Genomic DNA, 15494 nt, shown 5'->3' with positions numbered 1-15494 from the left:
TTAATTGGTGGGATTGGATGCAATTATGTAGTACAGGCAATCCTTCTTGTTTATGTGCATGAGTAGCTTCATCTAAGTTGGTTTCAACAGCTGCAGGAGGCTGTGTATATAAATTGTGGTGGTTTGAGCACTGGGTTTAGGCTAGGAAGACCAGGGTTCAAATCTAATTAGGTGAACTTTAGCAACTCCTCCTTTCAGCCTAACAGGATTGCTGTGATGATAAAAGCAGAGAGAACTGAACTGTATGATCAGGCATTGATTGTATGGTCTCTGTGACTGGCTTTTTACTTCTAGCTCAGAAGAGGCATGTAAGTTTTTTGTTGTTTTGACGGTGGTCGTATCAACCGCAATGTTGCAGAATGCAAAGTGCTTGGTTTTTTTCTTAAATTTGTAAATTTCTTCCAATAAGCTCTAAATGATGTGTGCAGTTTTACACTAATTCTTTAACCTGAGTATGCATGTTGGTGTGCAGAGATGGATGGGATCAGAATACTATTTTGCACTGTTGGGGCAGATACTTTTCAGCTTGTTTTACCCGAGGATGTGGTTAAATAGCTTGGAGTAGTGAGGCCTTTAACTTCCCCCTTGATCCTCCCCTTCATGGTTTTGAAATCAAGGACCTAGGAGGTAGTGAGTGCCTCCCTAAGATAAGGAGCGGTTCCTATCTCAAGGATGCAAAGTGAGACTTCTCCTATAATTGACTTTAAATTATTTGGCAATTAACAAATACCATTCTGTCTAACTTGCATTTTTTACAAAGCAAGATGATAGAGCGCATTGTGGCTTTTCAACTCTAGGCAGTTCTGTATTATTACTTGGATCCAGTCCAATCTGGGTTCAGGGTTATTTATAGGATGGAAGGAGCCTTAGTCACCCTGGTGGATGATTCATGATGGGGTGGACAGGGGCAGGATGCTACCTTGATAATCCTCCTGGACCTCAGAGACTTTCAGTATGTACTATCAACTGTAACACCCTGGGTCAATTATTGGAATTTAGGAGGCTCCGGATTACAATAGTTCAGCTTGTTATTGAATAGTCATTCCCAGAAAATGGTGTTGGGGGACTTTTGCTCTGTCTGGTGGCCATTGGCTTGTAGAGTCCATTTTTACCTGCAAGCTGTACAACATGAATTTTCCAGGAAAGCCATCCAAAGGTTTATACTGCATTGTTATCAGTCAACCTTTCCTTTGCACCCTCTGATCTCAGGGAATCCTAAACCAGGGCCTGGCAGTAGTTCTGGAATGGGTGTGAGCAAATGAGCTGAGGTTTAATCTAAGCAAGACTGAGGTGTTGTGGGTAGGGAGATTCTGAGTTCTGGAAGGTGGCTTACAGCTGATAATGGATTGGGTTGGCGATCTTAGAATAGGAATGCTCCTGGCTTAAACTATATTCAGAAGGCCGACTTTTCCACAGTGATCCATGCTCTTACTATGTGTGCATTCTTGAAGATATTGTAGGAACTTCAGCTGGTTCAGAATGTGGTGGCCAGAGTCCTATTGGGGACAAGGTGAGCAGCATCTTTATAATATCAGCTGCAGTGGTTGCCAGTTGTCAGGAGTGGGTCAGCAATAAATCACACAGACTAAGTTAACTCTTTATTAGAAGAACCAGGCTGCTCAGTAGTGCCATGCCTAGTGAGCACAGCAACTCTTTCCCATAGGTTTTCCCCCTTTGAGGCAGTTGTGGGGACTGAGGGTCCCTGCCTTCCCACAGCTGTCTAAGCCTCCTCCTCTCCCGGGTCGCTCCAAGACTCTGCCAGCACACCTGTCTCTGCTCCTCCTCCTCCATACCTCTTCTAGTTCTGGGAGACCAGGGGTGAGGGCAGGTGGTTGCAGCAGGAGTGGGAGACACCTTAGCTTCTTATCCAGACAGACTCATCTCCGCCTCTTGGCCTCCCTCTTCCTCAGATTCTCCTTCTGGACTTCTCTCTGCCACAGACTCCTCCTACTCACTAAACCCTGTTGCCTCTTCAGCTTCCAACACCACCTTTTCCCAATCTTCTCCCTCTGACCACTCATTGCCATCCCACCACCAGTCCCTGAGCTCTGAGCCTTTGTCCCTTGAGTGTTCCCCAGCTGATGTCTCCCACTACTCCTCCGCATCCAGCCAGTCCAAGACACCAGTGCATTTTAGGCCAATTTAGAAGTGCTGGTTTTAACCCTTTAAGCCATAAATGGTTTAGGCCCAAGCTATTTATTTGAACACCTGTACCTGTACTACCCTGCCTATACCTTAGGATCTGCTTTGGATACTCTGCTGGCATGCCTATGTCAAGAAGGGTGGCTACAGGGACAGGTCCTTTACTCCCAATGCACCTGTATCAAATCTCTGTTGTAGGCAATAATAATTTGAGCACTGACAGCACCTAATTCTTCTACAGTCTGATCTTAAGAAGAATTAGGCACGCCTAAATCAGTTTAAATAAATAGGAATAATCATTCCCAACAATGTGTAAGATCAAACTTTGGAGTGAATATTATCGTGTGCATACATTAATTTTTAAATAAAAGGCAATTAAAAGCTTTCTGCTGGAGGGTGGCTTTGAGTATTTGTAGAAATGGCATGTCTTTTTGTGACTGTTCTTTCTGTAGTGTATTTTTACTCGTGCTTATGTTTTTAAATATGGTGCAAGTTTTGTGTGCAACAAGCAAGTAACAAATATTATCACTGTTATTATTAAGAATTGATATATTTGGAGTTTGCGGAATGCTAGAGGCCATTTAGCACTAGGGAATATTTGTCCCACATGTGAACAGTGTTAAACTGCAGGAAATAAGCCAAATGTATATTCTAGCCAATTTTTTTGCATCATTAGATGCGTTTGAATCATCAAACATTTTTATGCCTGATTCTTCAAATCAGTTTTATGCCTGCTTCTTTCCTCTTTCCTCCCACCTTTGTTGACCTAAGCACTATACTGTGCAGGGGCGTCTTGAGTGAAACTTTTAAAGTTGCGCTAGTCAGTGGCCCCAAGAGTACGGGGTCGAGAGGTAAGCAATCCGACTCCGGAGTGGCGATCCAGCTCGCATCTTACTTTTCACTAGGAGGGCTCCGTCCAGCTCCAGAGCAAAGCGCAGCCGAGCCTCCCTCTCGGAGGGTCTGTCCGGGGAAGATACTAACCTTCCGGGAAGAGCACGCTTTATTCCCCCATTGCTGGGTGCGGGGGGTCTCCATGTTCCACATAGGTGCTTATTTTCCTTCCTTCATGGATGAGCCATGAAAGTTTCCTTGCTTTTTTGCAGCTGTGGATTGCAAAGTCATGCACGGAGCGCCTTTTCCTGTTAGTATCTTATTGACAACGCAACGAGCCTGGTACGTATTAAGGGATCTGTTCCCAGAGAAGCTAGTCGGGGTGGGGAGGGGATGGTTGGAGAAGCAGCCTCGCTTAGTACGCGAACCTTCCTTGTCTGCCCAGCGGGCTGGCGAGAAGAGCCCATTCCGAAAAGTTGGCTGCACTTTCCTCCAGGATAGACGTGGAGAAGCGGAATGCAATTAAAAGTTGGTGGAACCCTGCGAAAAGTCCCAGGGAAGTTTCTGCTGCTGGCTGCGGGAGGGAAAGGAAAGGAAAAAAACAAAATCCCCACATTTATATTTTTTTTAATTTAAAAAAAAAAACACCAAAAATCCTCCATAAGGTCCGACCTGTGACCGCCTTAGTGCAAGTTTGTCTTGAAGCAACCCAAGTCTGCCCGGAAAAACCCGCCAGGCAAGCAAAACTGCCTCAAATCTGCATACAAAGGGTTGGGGGCGAGACAGTTTTAACGAAACTGGCTTTCTTTCTCAAACGTTTGCTTTTTGGGGAAAAGGAAAGGACAAACAGCAACTTCTCGAACTGGCCTTTTTTAAACCACCACCCCCTTGTTTGCTTAAACTGCATTACTACTGCTTTTTAAATGCAAAAAAACCCCCACGCAACGGGTTAAACTCTGCTGTATATCTCGGTTTCCCAGCAGTGCATCTTGGCTGATCTCAGTAGAGTTAATTAATCATCGCACTGTCGTCAATTTAAAATCGAATTTAACCCATTGTTTGGTTCCTCGGCAGCCCTTGAGAGCAGTTGTACAATGAGAGCTGCAGGCCACCGCTGGCTTCTACCTCCTGCAGAAATAAATCCCACTCCAGGAAGCCATCTGCTTGAAACAAGAGCAGAGGCAGCGGCTTGGTCCTCCCCCTTCCCCCTCTCTCTGCTGATATCTCGCTTTGGGGGGGGGGGGATGAGTTTCTCTATATGTCAGTAGTATTGCTCAACAGGGCAGCTTGTTCAAAAGCCAGTTCGGAGGAGAAGCGGGCAGGAGGCTTGCCTCTGCATACTTGCCTCCGGAGTCACCATTTGAGCGCAGGAGGCTGTCCATTTGCATACGAACCCTCTTGCAAATGCAACTGCCCCTGGAGTACGTGCAGATGCAAAAAGTCAGGAGGGAAGCCAGTCTTCTTGTCACACTGCATAAGCCTGAGTCATGAGCGAGCAGTTCTCTGTTCTGCTTCCCTAAAAAACCAGATCTGCAGGGGGCTGCAGAATCTCCTCAGTCTGAAGGGTCCTGACAGCAAGAGAGGCTTTTAGCAAGACACACTGGTTCTTGTATTTTGCGGGGGTGGGGGGGACTGTTGCATTTCTCCTTGCAGAAAGGCCTTTCAGTTGTTTGAAAAGGGGGCAGATGTGCATCCGATCCCTGCCGTCCACATGGTGTCCGTAAATGCACACACGCTGACTTATCTGACACATCACAGACAGCGGCAATTGCAAGAAGTGCGCAGTGTCTGGAATTGCGCTTTTGAGCCCGCCAGGGAAAATCCCTGCTGCTTTCAAGGTTTTAATACCTTGAAATACACTAATACACTTCCTGGTTTTAATACCCAAGTGTTGCATTTATTGCAGAGGAAACTGCCTTTTGAACTTGTCCATATTACTCCAGTATGAATTGTGACAGGGAGACACGTGTCCTCAAGCGCTTGGGGAAATGGGTAGGGGAGCTGTGATTGGCTGCCGTTCCCTTTTGCGCACCGCATGTTCGGAGGCGTGTGTATTTCCTTCCTACTTTATGTGCTTCTCATAGTGGACACTGCTGGAATGCTGGTATAAAGCAGCTCTTACTTGCAGATCACATAATGTTATATTTGCAATAGCTTGTTAATTGTGATATAAGCAGGGATATAAGTGTTTGGAGCAGCTCTATCCTGCAACTGCTTGGATTTTTGATATGGTGCACTTTGTGCAGGATGAATAACATTTCTGAACATTTTCTTCTCGGCACGTTTGAATAGGGTTAACACCCAAAGGTGTCTCTCTCTTACATGCTTACGGTGTTTATTCCTGGACGGTCCCATAAAATGCAAAGTGGTTCTAAAATCTTGTGGGAACAAATGGATTGATTGGAGTTGCATTGACAAGCACTTGTTTGCCAAAGCCAAATGAAAATGTTCCATTTCTAAAAACACAGATATGTAATAAGCAAGTTGTGAAACTTCAAGTCATTGTGGCTTAAAATAAAAATGTAGATTTGAAAATGGACGGAACTCATTAAAAAAGTTGTCAGTGTAGTCCACAGCCCATTGTCAAGTAATTTATGTGTAATGGCTTTGTGCATAGATGCTTGGATGTAGTGACAAAAGAGATGTTGGTACTGAAGGATTGCTTAGTGAGAAGAGTAATTGTATTAAATCTTGAAGCAGTGCATAGATTTACTGGAAGTTTTGTATTCCGATGAAACTAGGGTTGTATTTGGCCACAGAGAGAGCATAAGGCAAAGGAAAACATCTCTCTTAGGCTTGATCTGGTCTAGGATTTTCCTTGTGAGAGTCGATGTCAGTTTGAAACACACTTGTGCCTGTAAGTTGTTCGCTTTATGCAAGCAGATGCATTGAGCTTCAGCGAACTCACAGCAAAATGCCTTCTGGTGCCTCCGCTGGCGCTGGCGGCAACAATAGCGGTCAGCAGCAATGAGTCTAAATAAACTCTTGACACCACTGCCTAGACCTTAGAGTGCTGAGTGCTGGATTTTTTATTTTATTTTTTAAAAGGGGATCCCACAGCAGATATCACTGGTGGGCCCCGGCAGCTGCTCAGATGTTTTGTGATGAAGCCAGCTTGAGGGAGAAGCTCACTAGCTTCTAGTTCAGGGTTCATCAGTCTTTATGGGCCCATGGACACATTTTGGAATTTTGAGAAAGTGACAGAGTTTCCACTCCCTCCTCACTTCCAACAGATAGAAACAGAAAATGCGCCTAGCCACACATGCATTTTGCTTTTCCACAGGGTCTGAGTAAAAATTGGTTCCAGTAGAATTAAATGTTACCTTCTTGAATCAGCATGATTTGATATGTTTTTCCTAAAAATACATCATCAGCTTTACACTGGTACATAGTAAAAAATTGCAATTCTAGTGCAAAAACACTGATTCAGGGTCTCCATGGGTTTTCATGACTTTTCCACAGGGGACCAACAAAACCACGAAGAAATCACAGGACACATATGCAGACACAGATGAATGAATCAATTTATTTATGGGGGGGGGGAGACCGTGTAAAACTATGAGGAGCCTTAAGGATCTGTGAATTGGCTCCATGTTTTTGCACTATGGCAGCACTAGGAATGGTGTTTTTTTTGTTTTTGTTTTACTGTGAAATTCATAGTTGCTAAAGTCTGCTTGAAATGGATGGTAATGGGGGGGCCAGTTACCCCAACCTGCCTACCTGGCTCCAGAAGAATGGAGAAGGTCTAGGTGGCCTTCCTTGTCTTGACCTCACATTGAGCCACAAATTCTCTTGTTTACCTGAGGGGAGCCAGTCTTCTCTCAGCCTTGGTAGTTCTTGTTGGCATCCATCTGTCTCGAGAGACAATGGAGTGCACTTCCAGGGGTGAAGTCAAACCGCTGCATTAGCAGTACCAAAGTCACAAGTCTGGGCAGTGTGTATGGAGATCCTAGTCTGTCCAGCCTTGCTGATGTGGTCCAAAGGAAAGCCGAGTAATACATTTGGCACCAGCTTGGCTGCAAGAGTTGCTGGAAGGAGGTTATGAGGCACCATCCAACTGCCTTAGGGACTGTACAGTGGTACCTCAGGTTAAGAACTTAATTTGTTCTGGAGGTCTGTTCTTAACCTGAAACTGTTCTTAACCTGAAGCACCACTTTAGCTAATGGGGCCTCCCGCTGCTGCTGTTGCACCGCCGGAGCACGATTTCTGTTCTCATCATGAAGCAAAGTTCTTAACCTGAGGTAATATTTCTGGGTTAGCGGAGTTTGTAACCTGAAGCGTATGTAACCTGAAGCGTATGTAACCTGAGGTACCACTGTACTCTGTATTTGTGTAGGGTTTACTCCTTACCATTTTGATCTCACAAAGATATCCTGCAAGGTTTATGGTCGGAATTTGGGCTACCTTTCCAGGTTGACAAGCCCCATCTGCAGAAACTGCCTTCTTGACCACTGGTCCCACTATGGGTCTCATCCGCTCAATTCACCAGAGGCTGTCTTCGCATGCAGGGAAAGTTCCGGACTCACTGAATGATCTACTGGCTAAGCTGGCCAGTCAAAGCCGTTTCCGGGGGTATGGCTGCTGTCACACGCTGACAGCTTCTAGGAGCCACGGGTGAGTGCAGGGTGGGGACCAAAGGTAGACAAACTACCCCCAGAGGACCATGACATGTTCCCCCCACCAGAGGTACTACCCTTCCCCTAACCCCCCCCCCAATCCCACTCAGCCTTGGTAATCCAGAGTTACTTCTGGGCAAGAATGCAGAGGATTGCACGGTTAGCAAACTAATATCCTGGCTGCCCATTTCCCCTCCCTCCAACTCATTTTTTAAGGCTAGTTCATACCTCTGGGTACCAGATAGTGAAGCCTGTATGTGCTGAGGAAATGACAGAGTGTGAAGTGACAACTTGCACAGGTTGTGCATAACATTACAATTTCTGCAATTCACTGCCTGATACTTTTTCCCTCCTTTCAAATTCAGTGTTGTTTTTAATTTGGTTAGCTACATTTGGGGAATATATGATCCCTTTCTCCTTAAGCCCCATAGGAAGCTCTGTTCTCTTTTACTCTCCTTTTCTATTTCCCCCCTCCCCCAACTCCAAATACAACTCTCTTTCTAAAAAAATTTTCCCCTCTCTTAAGCCTAGCCTGTCCTTTTCTTAGGCAATTGGTCATGTGACTTTGGCTTAAGCATAGCCCAGTGCCTGTGATAGTTACTATCAGTGGCATCTTCTCTTGGCAGTAGCTTAACCCTTTCCTGGTCAGACTTGGGAAACTCTTGACTTCTCCACAATTATGTTAGAAGTTGTTCATCTAGGAATCTAATACATATACACTTTCAACTCAGTTGAACACAGTGGGATTTACTTATGTATAAACACGTGTGAGATCGCACTGCCTAAGTACTCTTATTAGAGACTAAAGCTGCAGTCCTAACCTCATTTACCTGGGAGCAAGTCACATTGAATTCAGTTGGACTTTCTTCTGAGTAGACATGAGGATTGCATTGTTAATGCCCATGGGACTTCAAAGTACACACATGCTTAGGATTTTACTGTAAGACTATGTATGGCTACTTAAACAACACATCCATCCCCACAGAATCTGGGGTAGAGCAGCATCCTTGATAGCATCTCAGTATGCATGCATAAGATTCCGCTGAATCTATGATACACTGAATTGGGGCCAGCGTATTGAGGTCAGGGCATAGGACAGTGTAGGTGCATTGCTCAAAGCAGTTAGTCTGGCGCAAGGAAGGAGCAATAAATGTTTTCATATCTGGATATTCCGGATTATGCATGCCTACCTATAAACAGTTGCTAAGCAGCATTGAAATATTACACTTGCGAGAAAGTTCCTCAAGAATAGGGAGGATTCTAGTTTTTATCTTGATGAGATAAGCATTTGCCAGGATTATACTGCCTCCACCAAACTCTGGGAAGTATTACATTAAATTTCTAGCCACCTTAATGCTGTATACAACTGGAAATCATTCTGAGTGTGCATATGAAATACGTACAAAAAGGCAACATATGAGAAAGAGTTATCCATTTGTTGGAAGGGGACAAAAGCTTGCTTCCTACTTCAGTAGACTTGGAGCTAGAGATTTCTTATCTTTGCAGTTCCTGACCAATATTATTACAGGAAGGGGATTTCTCAACCCCCTTGTGTCTTGCTTCATTGTTCAAGTGCTCTTCTATTTAAGGGGGAGAAATTGTATTCCTCCCCCTCACTTAATTAAATAAATGTTTGCATCATTAAATTCTTGTTAAATTTTGTCATATTGCAGACCAGTGTTCTGGTTCTCTTGTTCTTTGGACTGCCACAATTTCTGAACACTTGAAGGGCTTCTGAATTTTGGCACTGGAATGCATGGGCGATGTGTCTGAGGCTGAGCCAAAAGCACATATGCAGCATGGAGGGTTGTGGAAGTGGTCTTCGTCTTCATCATACTTCTGTAATATTTGTGTCAAGCTGTGATCCTGTAAATTGTACAATTGTGATCCTGTAAATTGTACTGTTTGAAAGTGGTCATTGCAAGACCATGAGGAAGGGCCATAACTTATTGTTGGAGCATCTCTTTTATATGCAGAAGGACCCAGATTAAGTCCCTGGCATCTCCAGGTACAGCTGAGAATGTCTGTTGCCTGAAATATTGTAGAACCACAGCCGGTCATTGTAGACAATGTTGAGTTAGATGGACCAATGGTGTGATGCAGTATAAGACAGTTTCCTATATTAGTAAGATGCAAGAATAATTGTCATAACGACACAAAGCAATTGCAGAAGATGTGTTCAAGTTGGGAAAGCTATCAAAAACGGTGTCAGTCCTCAACAGTTCACAGCACTGATTGCAACGCTTTTGAGTAAATCTAATGAGTACCTTGTTCAAATATGGATGATTAATAGGGCTTTGAAGAATAGTATTTTAGGTGACAAATACTGTATATTAGTGATGGGGGCATTTGTGAATCTATAGCACCTACTGGCTACATAGCAATTCTTCCTCTTCTTCATCCTGCTCAGTCTGGAAAAGCTGCATTTGACAGCTTTAAACTCCATTAAACTCAGTGGGACTTCCCTTCCTACGTAAGATTGTGCTATGTATCCTTTTATATTTGTTTCTTTCGGAGTCAGCTACAGCTGGATTCTTGTGCTCAACATCTTTAGGTGGAAATGGAACGGTTTTGTTCAACATAAAGTTGCTGCATATATATGTCTGTACATCGTATTTTAAGGCATGGGATGAGCGTTTGTGAATTCCACGTGGAAGGGTTCAGCTACTGAAGAGAGAACTGTGCAAGAAAAAGTGTCTTGCAGAAAGCAATATGAAAAATGAGGGGAAATGTGCAATTCCTTGGCACATCCAAAAGAAGCTCTGCACACCCGATGGTTGGAGCAAGCATAATGATTACCACATTGCAGCTACTATAAATTACTCTCAAATGAGGACTCTTGATGTGGCAGCTCCTCACATGGAGTGATTTTTATTAATGCAAATGTTGCTGCACAAGAGGCTTGTAATGGTATTTAATGTCATTGGCTATGCATGGTGAGCCATCAAAAGCTCAACACCAGATGAATTGTTAGCACACAAATCAATGGGTAGATGTGACTATGTGGTAGTTGTAACCTGTATACCCAGTCATCCTGTTCAGATAAGTTGGATTTACAATGCACTCCCATATATGTTTACTCAGAAGCAAGTTTCACTGAGGATATGAGACTTTCTGATAAGTTTTCATAGGATTGCACTGTTGGACTCTAGAATACATTTAACTTAGCTGGATAGGACGATACATTACATTTCTCCCTCCTCCCTTTAATCTTTCTTGTTGGCATTATTTAAATGTACTCATACATTTCCAAACTCCTCCGAGTCTTGCTTCCCATCACAATAAATCACTGCAGCACATATTTTAGAGTGGGTTTAAACAAAACCAAACAAAAGAGCATGCCTAAAATACAACAGGGATATCCCTAGCTTTCTTCAAAGCGTGCAGGGATTTTTATCACTGTTGGTAAGGTTGCAGGGAAGTTAATAAGTTCTGGAAACAAATCCTGGGGGAATGAACAAGATTTTAGGTCTACAATCCTTTGCATGCTTAGTTGCTAGCAATTCCACTGAGTTCAAGTGGCATTTACTTATGAGTAAAAATGCATAAGCTCAAACTTGTTTTAGATCTGAAAATGAAGTGACCATGCCAAAAGGAAATGTTGCTAAGATCAAAGAGACACCTTTGGGAAATGAAATACAGTGAGCCAGCAACTTAACACACATTTAACTTGTACACATTCAGCTTTACATGCATGGCAATTTAAAAATAAATAAAAGGGGGTGGGAATCCAGGAAAAAGCTGTGCTAAGCCCATCCATCATTATACCCAATGTATTTTGAGTATGCAGTATTTTGGCTTTAGGCACAATCTCTAGAATGTAACCTGCATACTAATTGCAAGCTTACTGTAGATCCCCAGACTGAGGGACTAGTCTGTCAAATTTGGGATGTGGCTATTTTGAATAAATTAGTATTGGTAGTATGAGGAAATCAATATAATACCGAATGCAAACAGGATCAAAGTTCAATAACAACTCAAAATGTTCTAAGCAGTTTTGGAATATTACACAGAATGTGGCAGCTGTTTTACAAGTGTACTGTGTTTTAGTTGAGCATTTGAATAAACTTGTTTAAACATAAGGTGCTGCCTTGTATCATCGAATTCTGTATTGTCCACAGACTAGCAGAAGAGGTCCAGGGTTTTGGGCAGGAATCTTTCCAGAAATACCTGGAAATGCCAAGGATTAAAGCTGGCACTTTTTGATTACATAACAATAACATGTGCTCTACCACTGAGTTATGGCCCTTTCCACTCACAATGCTAACTTGTTAGTGACTTTTAGACACTATGCCACTGTAGCATAGTGGCCAAACAGACTGAGCTCTGGACCAGGAAGCCCCTGGCTAACGTATTTTCTGTGCCATGAACTCTCTAGGCAGCATTAGGCAAGATATGTCACTCAGCTTCCCTCTTCCAAATCTGTAAGAATGCAGAGAAATAATGCAAACATAGTGCTTTTCAGGGTTCTGTGTAACAACAACAACAACAACGTAAATATTATAATCATCCATAATAATCTTAAACTCCTATCTTCTATTTCAGCTCTGTGCTCTACAAGGACAACGCAGGTGAATATGCCGGCTTCTGCTGAACTGAAGAACATTTGCAAGACTCCATGATCTTTAAGTCCACTCCTAGTTGCACATCTGCTGCTTGACAGAGATGGCTCGTGATGCCAGATCTTCACGATCAGTTAAAAAGGAAGAAATAAGCAAAAAGAAATCAAGCCCAGTCAAAAAGAAATCTTGCCAAGTAACAAAAGATGCCAAGAAAACTTCTCCAAAAGCAGAAAGCTCAGCAAAGTGCAAAAAGCACCTGGAAGAAAAGAATGACGTCAAGAAAAAAACACAGGAAGAGAAACCACCTCTGAATGCAACATGCCGATTTCTCAGGAGCAGCGTCACCAAAGCCTTGTCTGGAACACCTTGGATGGATCTGGGGTTAACTGATAATGTTCTGTTGCGTAACCAGCCTCCTTTGAGCTACAATGGCTTTACCATGACTCTCCGCAGGAAACCGTTTCCCCATAGACTGTTCCAGACGCCAACAATCGTGCGAGCAACTAAAGCTGGCCCAGAGAAAAGTGTGGGGAGAAGAGAGAAGCCTCAATCAAGAACCTCCTGTGTATTAGAAAGGAAAGAAGCAGAAGAGGCTGGAAGGGATTTAAACCAGGTTGGTGCATTATCTTCTCCCAAGGAGGAGGATCTGTGTGATCCAGAAGGAGGCCACTGCTCTGAATGTGATAGTCAAGCCAAAAAGGGAGAGACACCTTCTGAAGAAGGTATTTCTGCTTCTAATGGGGATGTGCCAGGTACCCAAAATCCAGAGATATTAAAGGAGGCATGCCAGTGTACAGAACTTGCGCCCACAGAGCAGGTTCTGAAATATTTGCCTCCGAGTACCTGTGAAGAAAATTTCACTCAACTTGCCTCTGCACATTTTCATCTTGACTCTGCTATTCCTATAAAGGTACATGAAGAGAATGACTCGGGAGCATTTGTGAAATCACATTCTGAGAGTTGTTTGGATGTGTCTCCTGCTCCCAAACAGTATACCTGTTCACATTCCGATTCCACATTAAGCCTTTCCTCGGAAACAAACTCAAAGGAACTTGTAGAAAGGTCAGAGTTTTCCACAGACGCTCACTCCAAAACTACCTGTGATTTGGTGCTAACTGATGGTGATCCTGATGCTGCCATTTTGATTACCTCAGAATTGATCTCAAAATTGCATTTAGATGACCCATGTCTGTTACAAGGGTCTCAGCTCAATCAGGATCCTGAGCCTACCATTCAAGAAGTAGAACCTGCCTCATGCTGCATCTCTGAATCAGAAGGCTGTTTAAAAGATCCAGGCCTTTGTGTGGAATCTCATTTACCAAAGGACTTGGAACTGGAGCTAAGCAGTAAAGCACTTGATTCTTATTTCAACTCCAGACAACTTTATTTAGAATGTGACCAAACAAATGGCACGTTGGCATGTGAACAGGTTTCTAATACCTCTTTGACTAGTTTTATATTGGGAGATCTTGAGAAGACACTTGAAAAGATCGCCGTAGAAACTTTCACTTTAGATTCAGGTGCTGTGCCTGTTGCACCCCTCAACCTAGAAAGTACAGCAGATTCCGTTCTGGTAAGCAGCGACACATTTAAGGAAAGTTTTCCAAACTTGTCTGAAGGTGCTAATTCAGGGCCTCCATCAGCTGCTGCAGAGGGTACAGATACCAAGACAGTTGTGCTAGATGAATCCATTCCAAAACCTCAGGATCCATTATTGCAGTTGGAAAGTGGTGGGACTGTTGCGAACTCTGTTCAGGACATCGGGAAATGTGGTGCTAATCTAGTTGCAGTTTCAGAGACTGCCTCCTGTGGGAACCCAACTGGCAGCCTTCCTGTCTCGCTTGCATCTTTGCAGCCTGTGCTAGAAAAGAAGAAGCGAAGGCGATGTGGGGTGTGCGAGCCATGTTTGCGGAAAACTAACTGTGAAGAATGCAGCTGTTGCAGGAAACGCAAAACTAGTCACAGGATATGTAAAAAGAGAAAATGTGAAGAACTGAAGAAGCCTCCACTGCCACTGCCGCCCTTAATGCTGCCCTTTGTACCATCAGAGGTAAGGAAAAAGACGATTTGTTAAATGTGCATGACGCAGCCTTCTTCAGCCTGGTGCTCTCCAGCTGTATTTGGGCATCACCTCCCATCATTCCCAGCCAGCATGGCCAGTGGGCAATAAATTATGGGAATTATAGACCAATGACATCTGAAGGGCACCATAAAGTCATTAAATACAAAATAAAAATTACTATGTAACTTAGTTTAAATGTTACTAAATCCTGGCACTGTTAAAGATGCAGACCTCAGTCCAGGATTGTGTTAAGTGCATTTATGCCCACTGAAATCAATCCAGTGGAACTTATTTTTATATAAACACTATACATATGCATGGGAACCAGAGGTCCAGAAAACAAGTATGACTTTGGGCATCTTTTTTTCCATGTTAGTGCATCTCCATTTTTTATACATGTATAAAAGGAAACCTCAAGCATTGTGATTTTTTTTTTTAAGTGACTGGTTTAATACTAAGTTCTAAGTAGTGCTGAAGGTAGATACATACTTGTTAGATTTTTGCAGTTCTAATAACAGAGTTCATTCAGAAATACAGTGTTTATGACCAGTAAATTTCATGATATTTTTTTCCTATTTCCACTGTAATTGCATAGAGTTTGTTTCTTTGTGGGCATTGTGTGTGTAACATTTCCGGGTAGAAAATCACAGCCAGGCTTAGAGATCAGAGGGATCATGAGACATCAACATCCTAGTGGAATTAAGGGATGATTTTTTTCTCCTCTTGCTGCCTTGGTCTGAATTTTCCCCTGTGAATAGAACTGCTGCATTTTTAAAGCTTTGATCTCTCCAAATGCAAACAGCCTCAGCTGTGGTTTCTAATCCCTTTTCTTACAAGGAAGTGTAGGACATGCTTCTGGTAGCACAGCAGTGAAAATAGCTATATTCAAATGGAAAGAGTTAAACCCTTTTTGCTACTGTGGCAGATCAATTGTTGAGTCTGCAGTGAGTTGTGAACTTCTGGTGTCAAACAAGGGATTTTGCCTGTGTGTTGCCTCTCAGGTTTAGCCAGAGGATGGAGCTACAGGAAAGCAAACAGGCCTGCAAAGAAGCGCTTCAGTTGCTCTAAAGCTATTCCGCTCAGATCATGATGATTTAGAAGTAGATTATGGTTTGCTTCCCTTGAATTGCATATCTTATCTTTCTTTATGCTGCCAGACTCCACTGGATGATAGATAGCATTCCTTGGAAGTTTTCTTCTCAGCAGGGGATATTCCTTTACGTTGGGGAGGGTGTTTTAAAACAACAACAGTGTAACAGCCAATGTAGGGATCCTGGATC

General features: G+C 43.2%; 1 protein-coding gene across 1 annotated transcript in view; it reads left to right on the top strand.

Annotated features, from left to right (window-relative positions):
- The window catches only part of TET1 (tet methylcytosine dioxygenase 1), an 85212-nt gene that overhangs the window by 4858 nt on the left and 64860 nt on the right, over positions 1–15494 (top strand). Inside the window, exons 2-4 of the mRNA XM_083439805.1 lie at positions 2914–2993; positions 3246–3315; positions 12136–14202. Of these exons, the coding sequence (XP_083295931.1) occupies positions 12256–14202 (1947 nt within the window). The 5' untranslated portion in view covers positions 2914–2993; positions 3246–3315; positions 12136–12255. The remainder of the gene's footprint in view (positions 1–2913; positions 2994–3245; positions 3316–12135; positions 14203–15494) is intronic.

This window comes from Podarcis tiliguerta, assembly GCF_965153285.1.
Source record: "Podarcis tiliguerta genome assembly, chromosome: 5".
NCBI lineage: Eukaryota > Metazoa > Chordata > Lepidosauria > Squamata > Lacertidae > Podarcis > Podarcis tiliguerta.
This window is presented reverse-complemented; position numbering and strand designations above follow the sequence as displayed.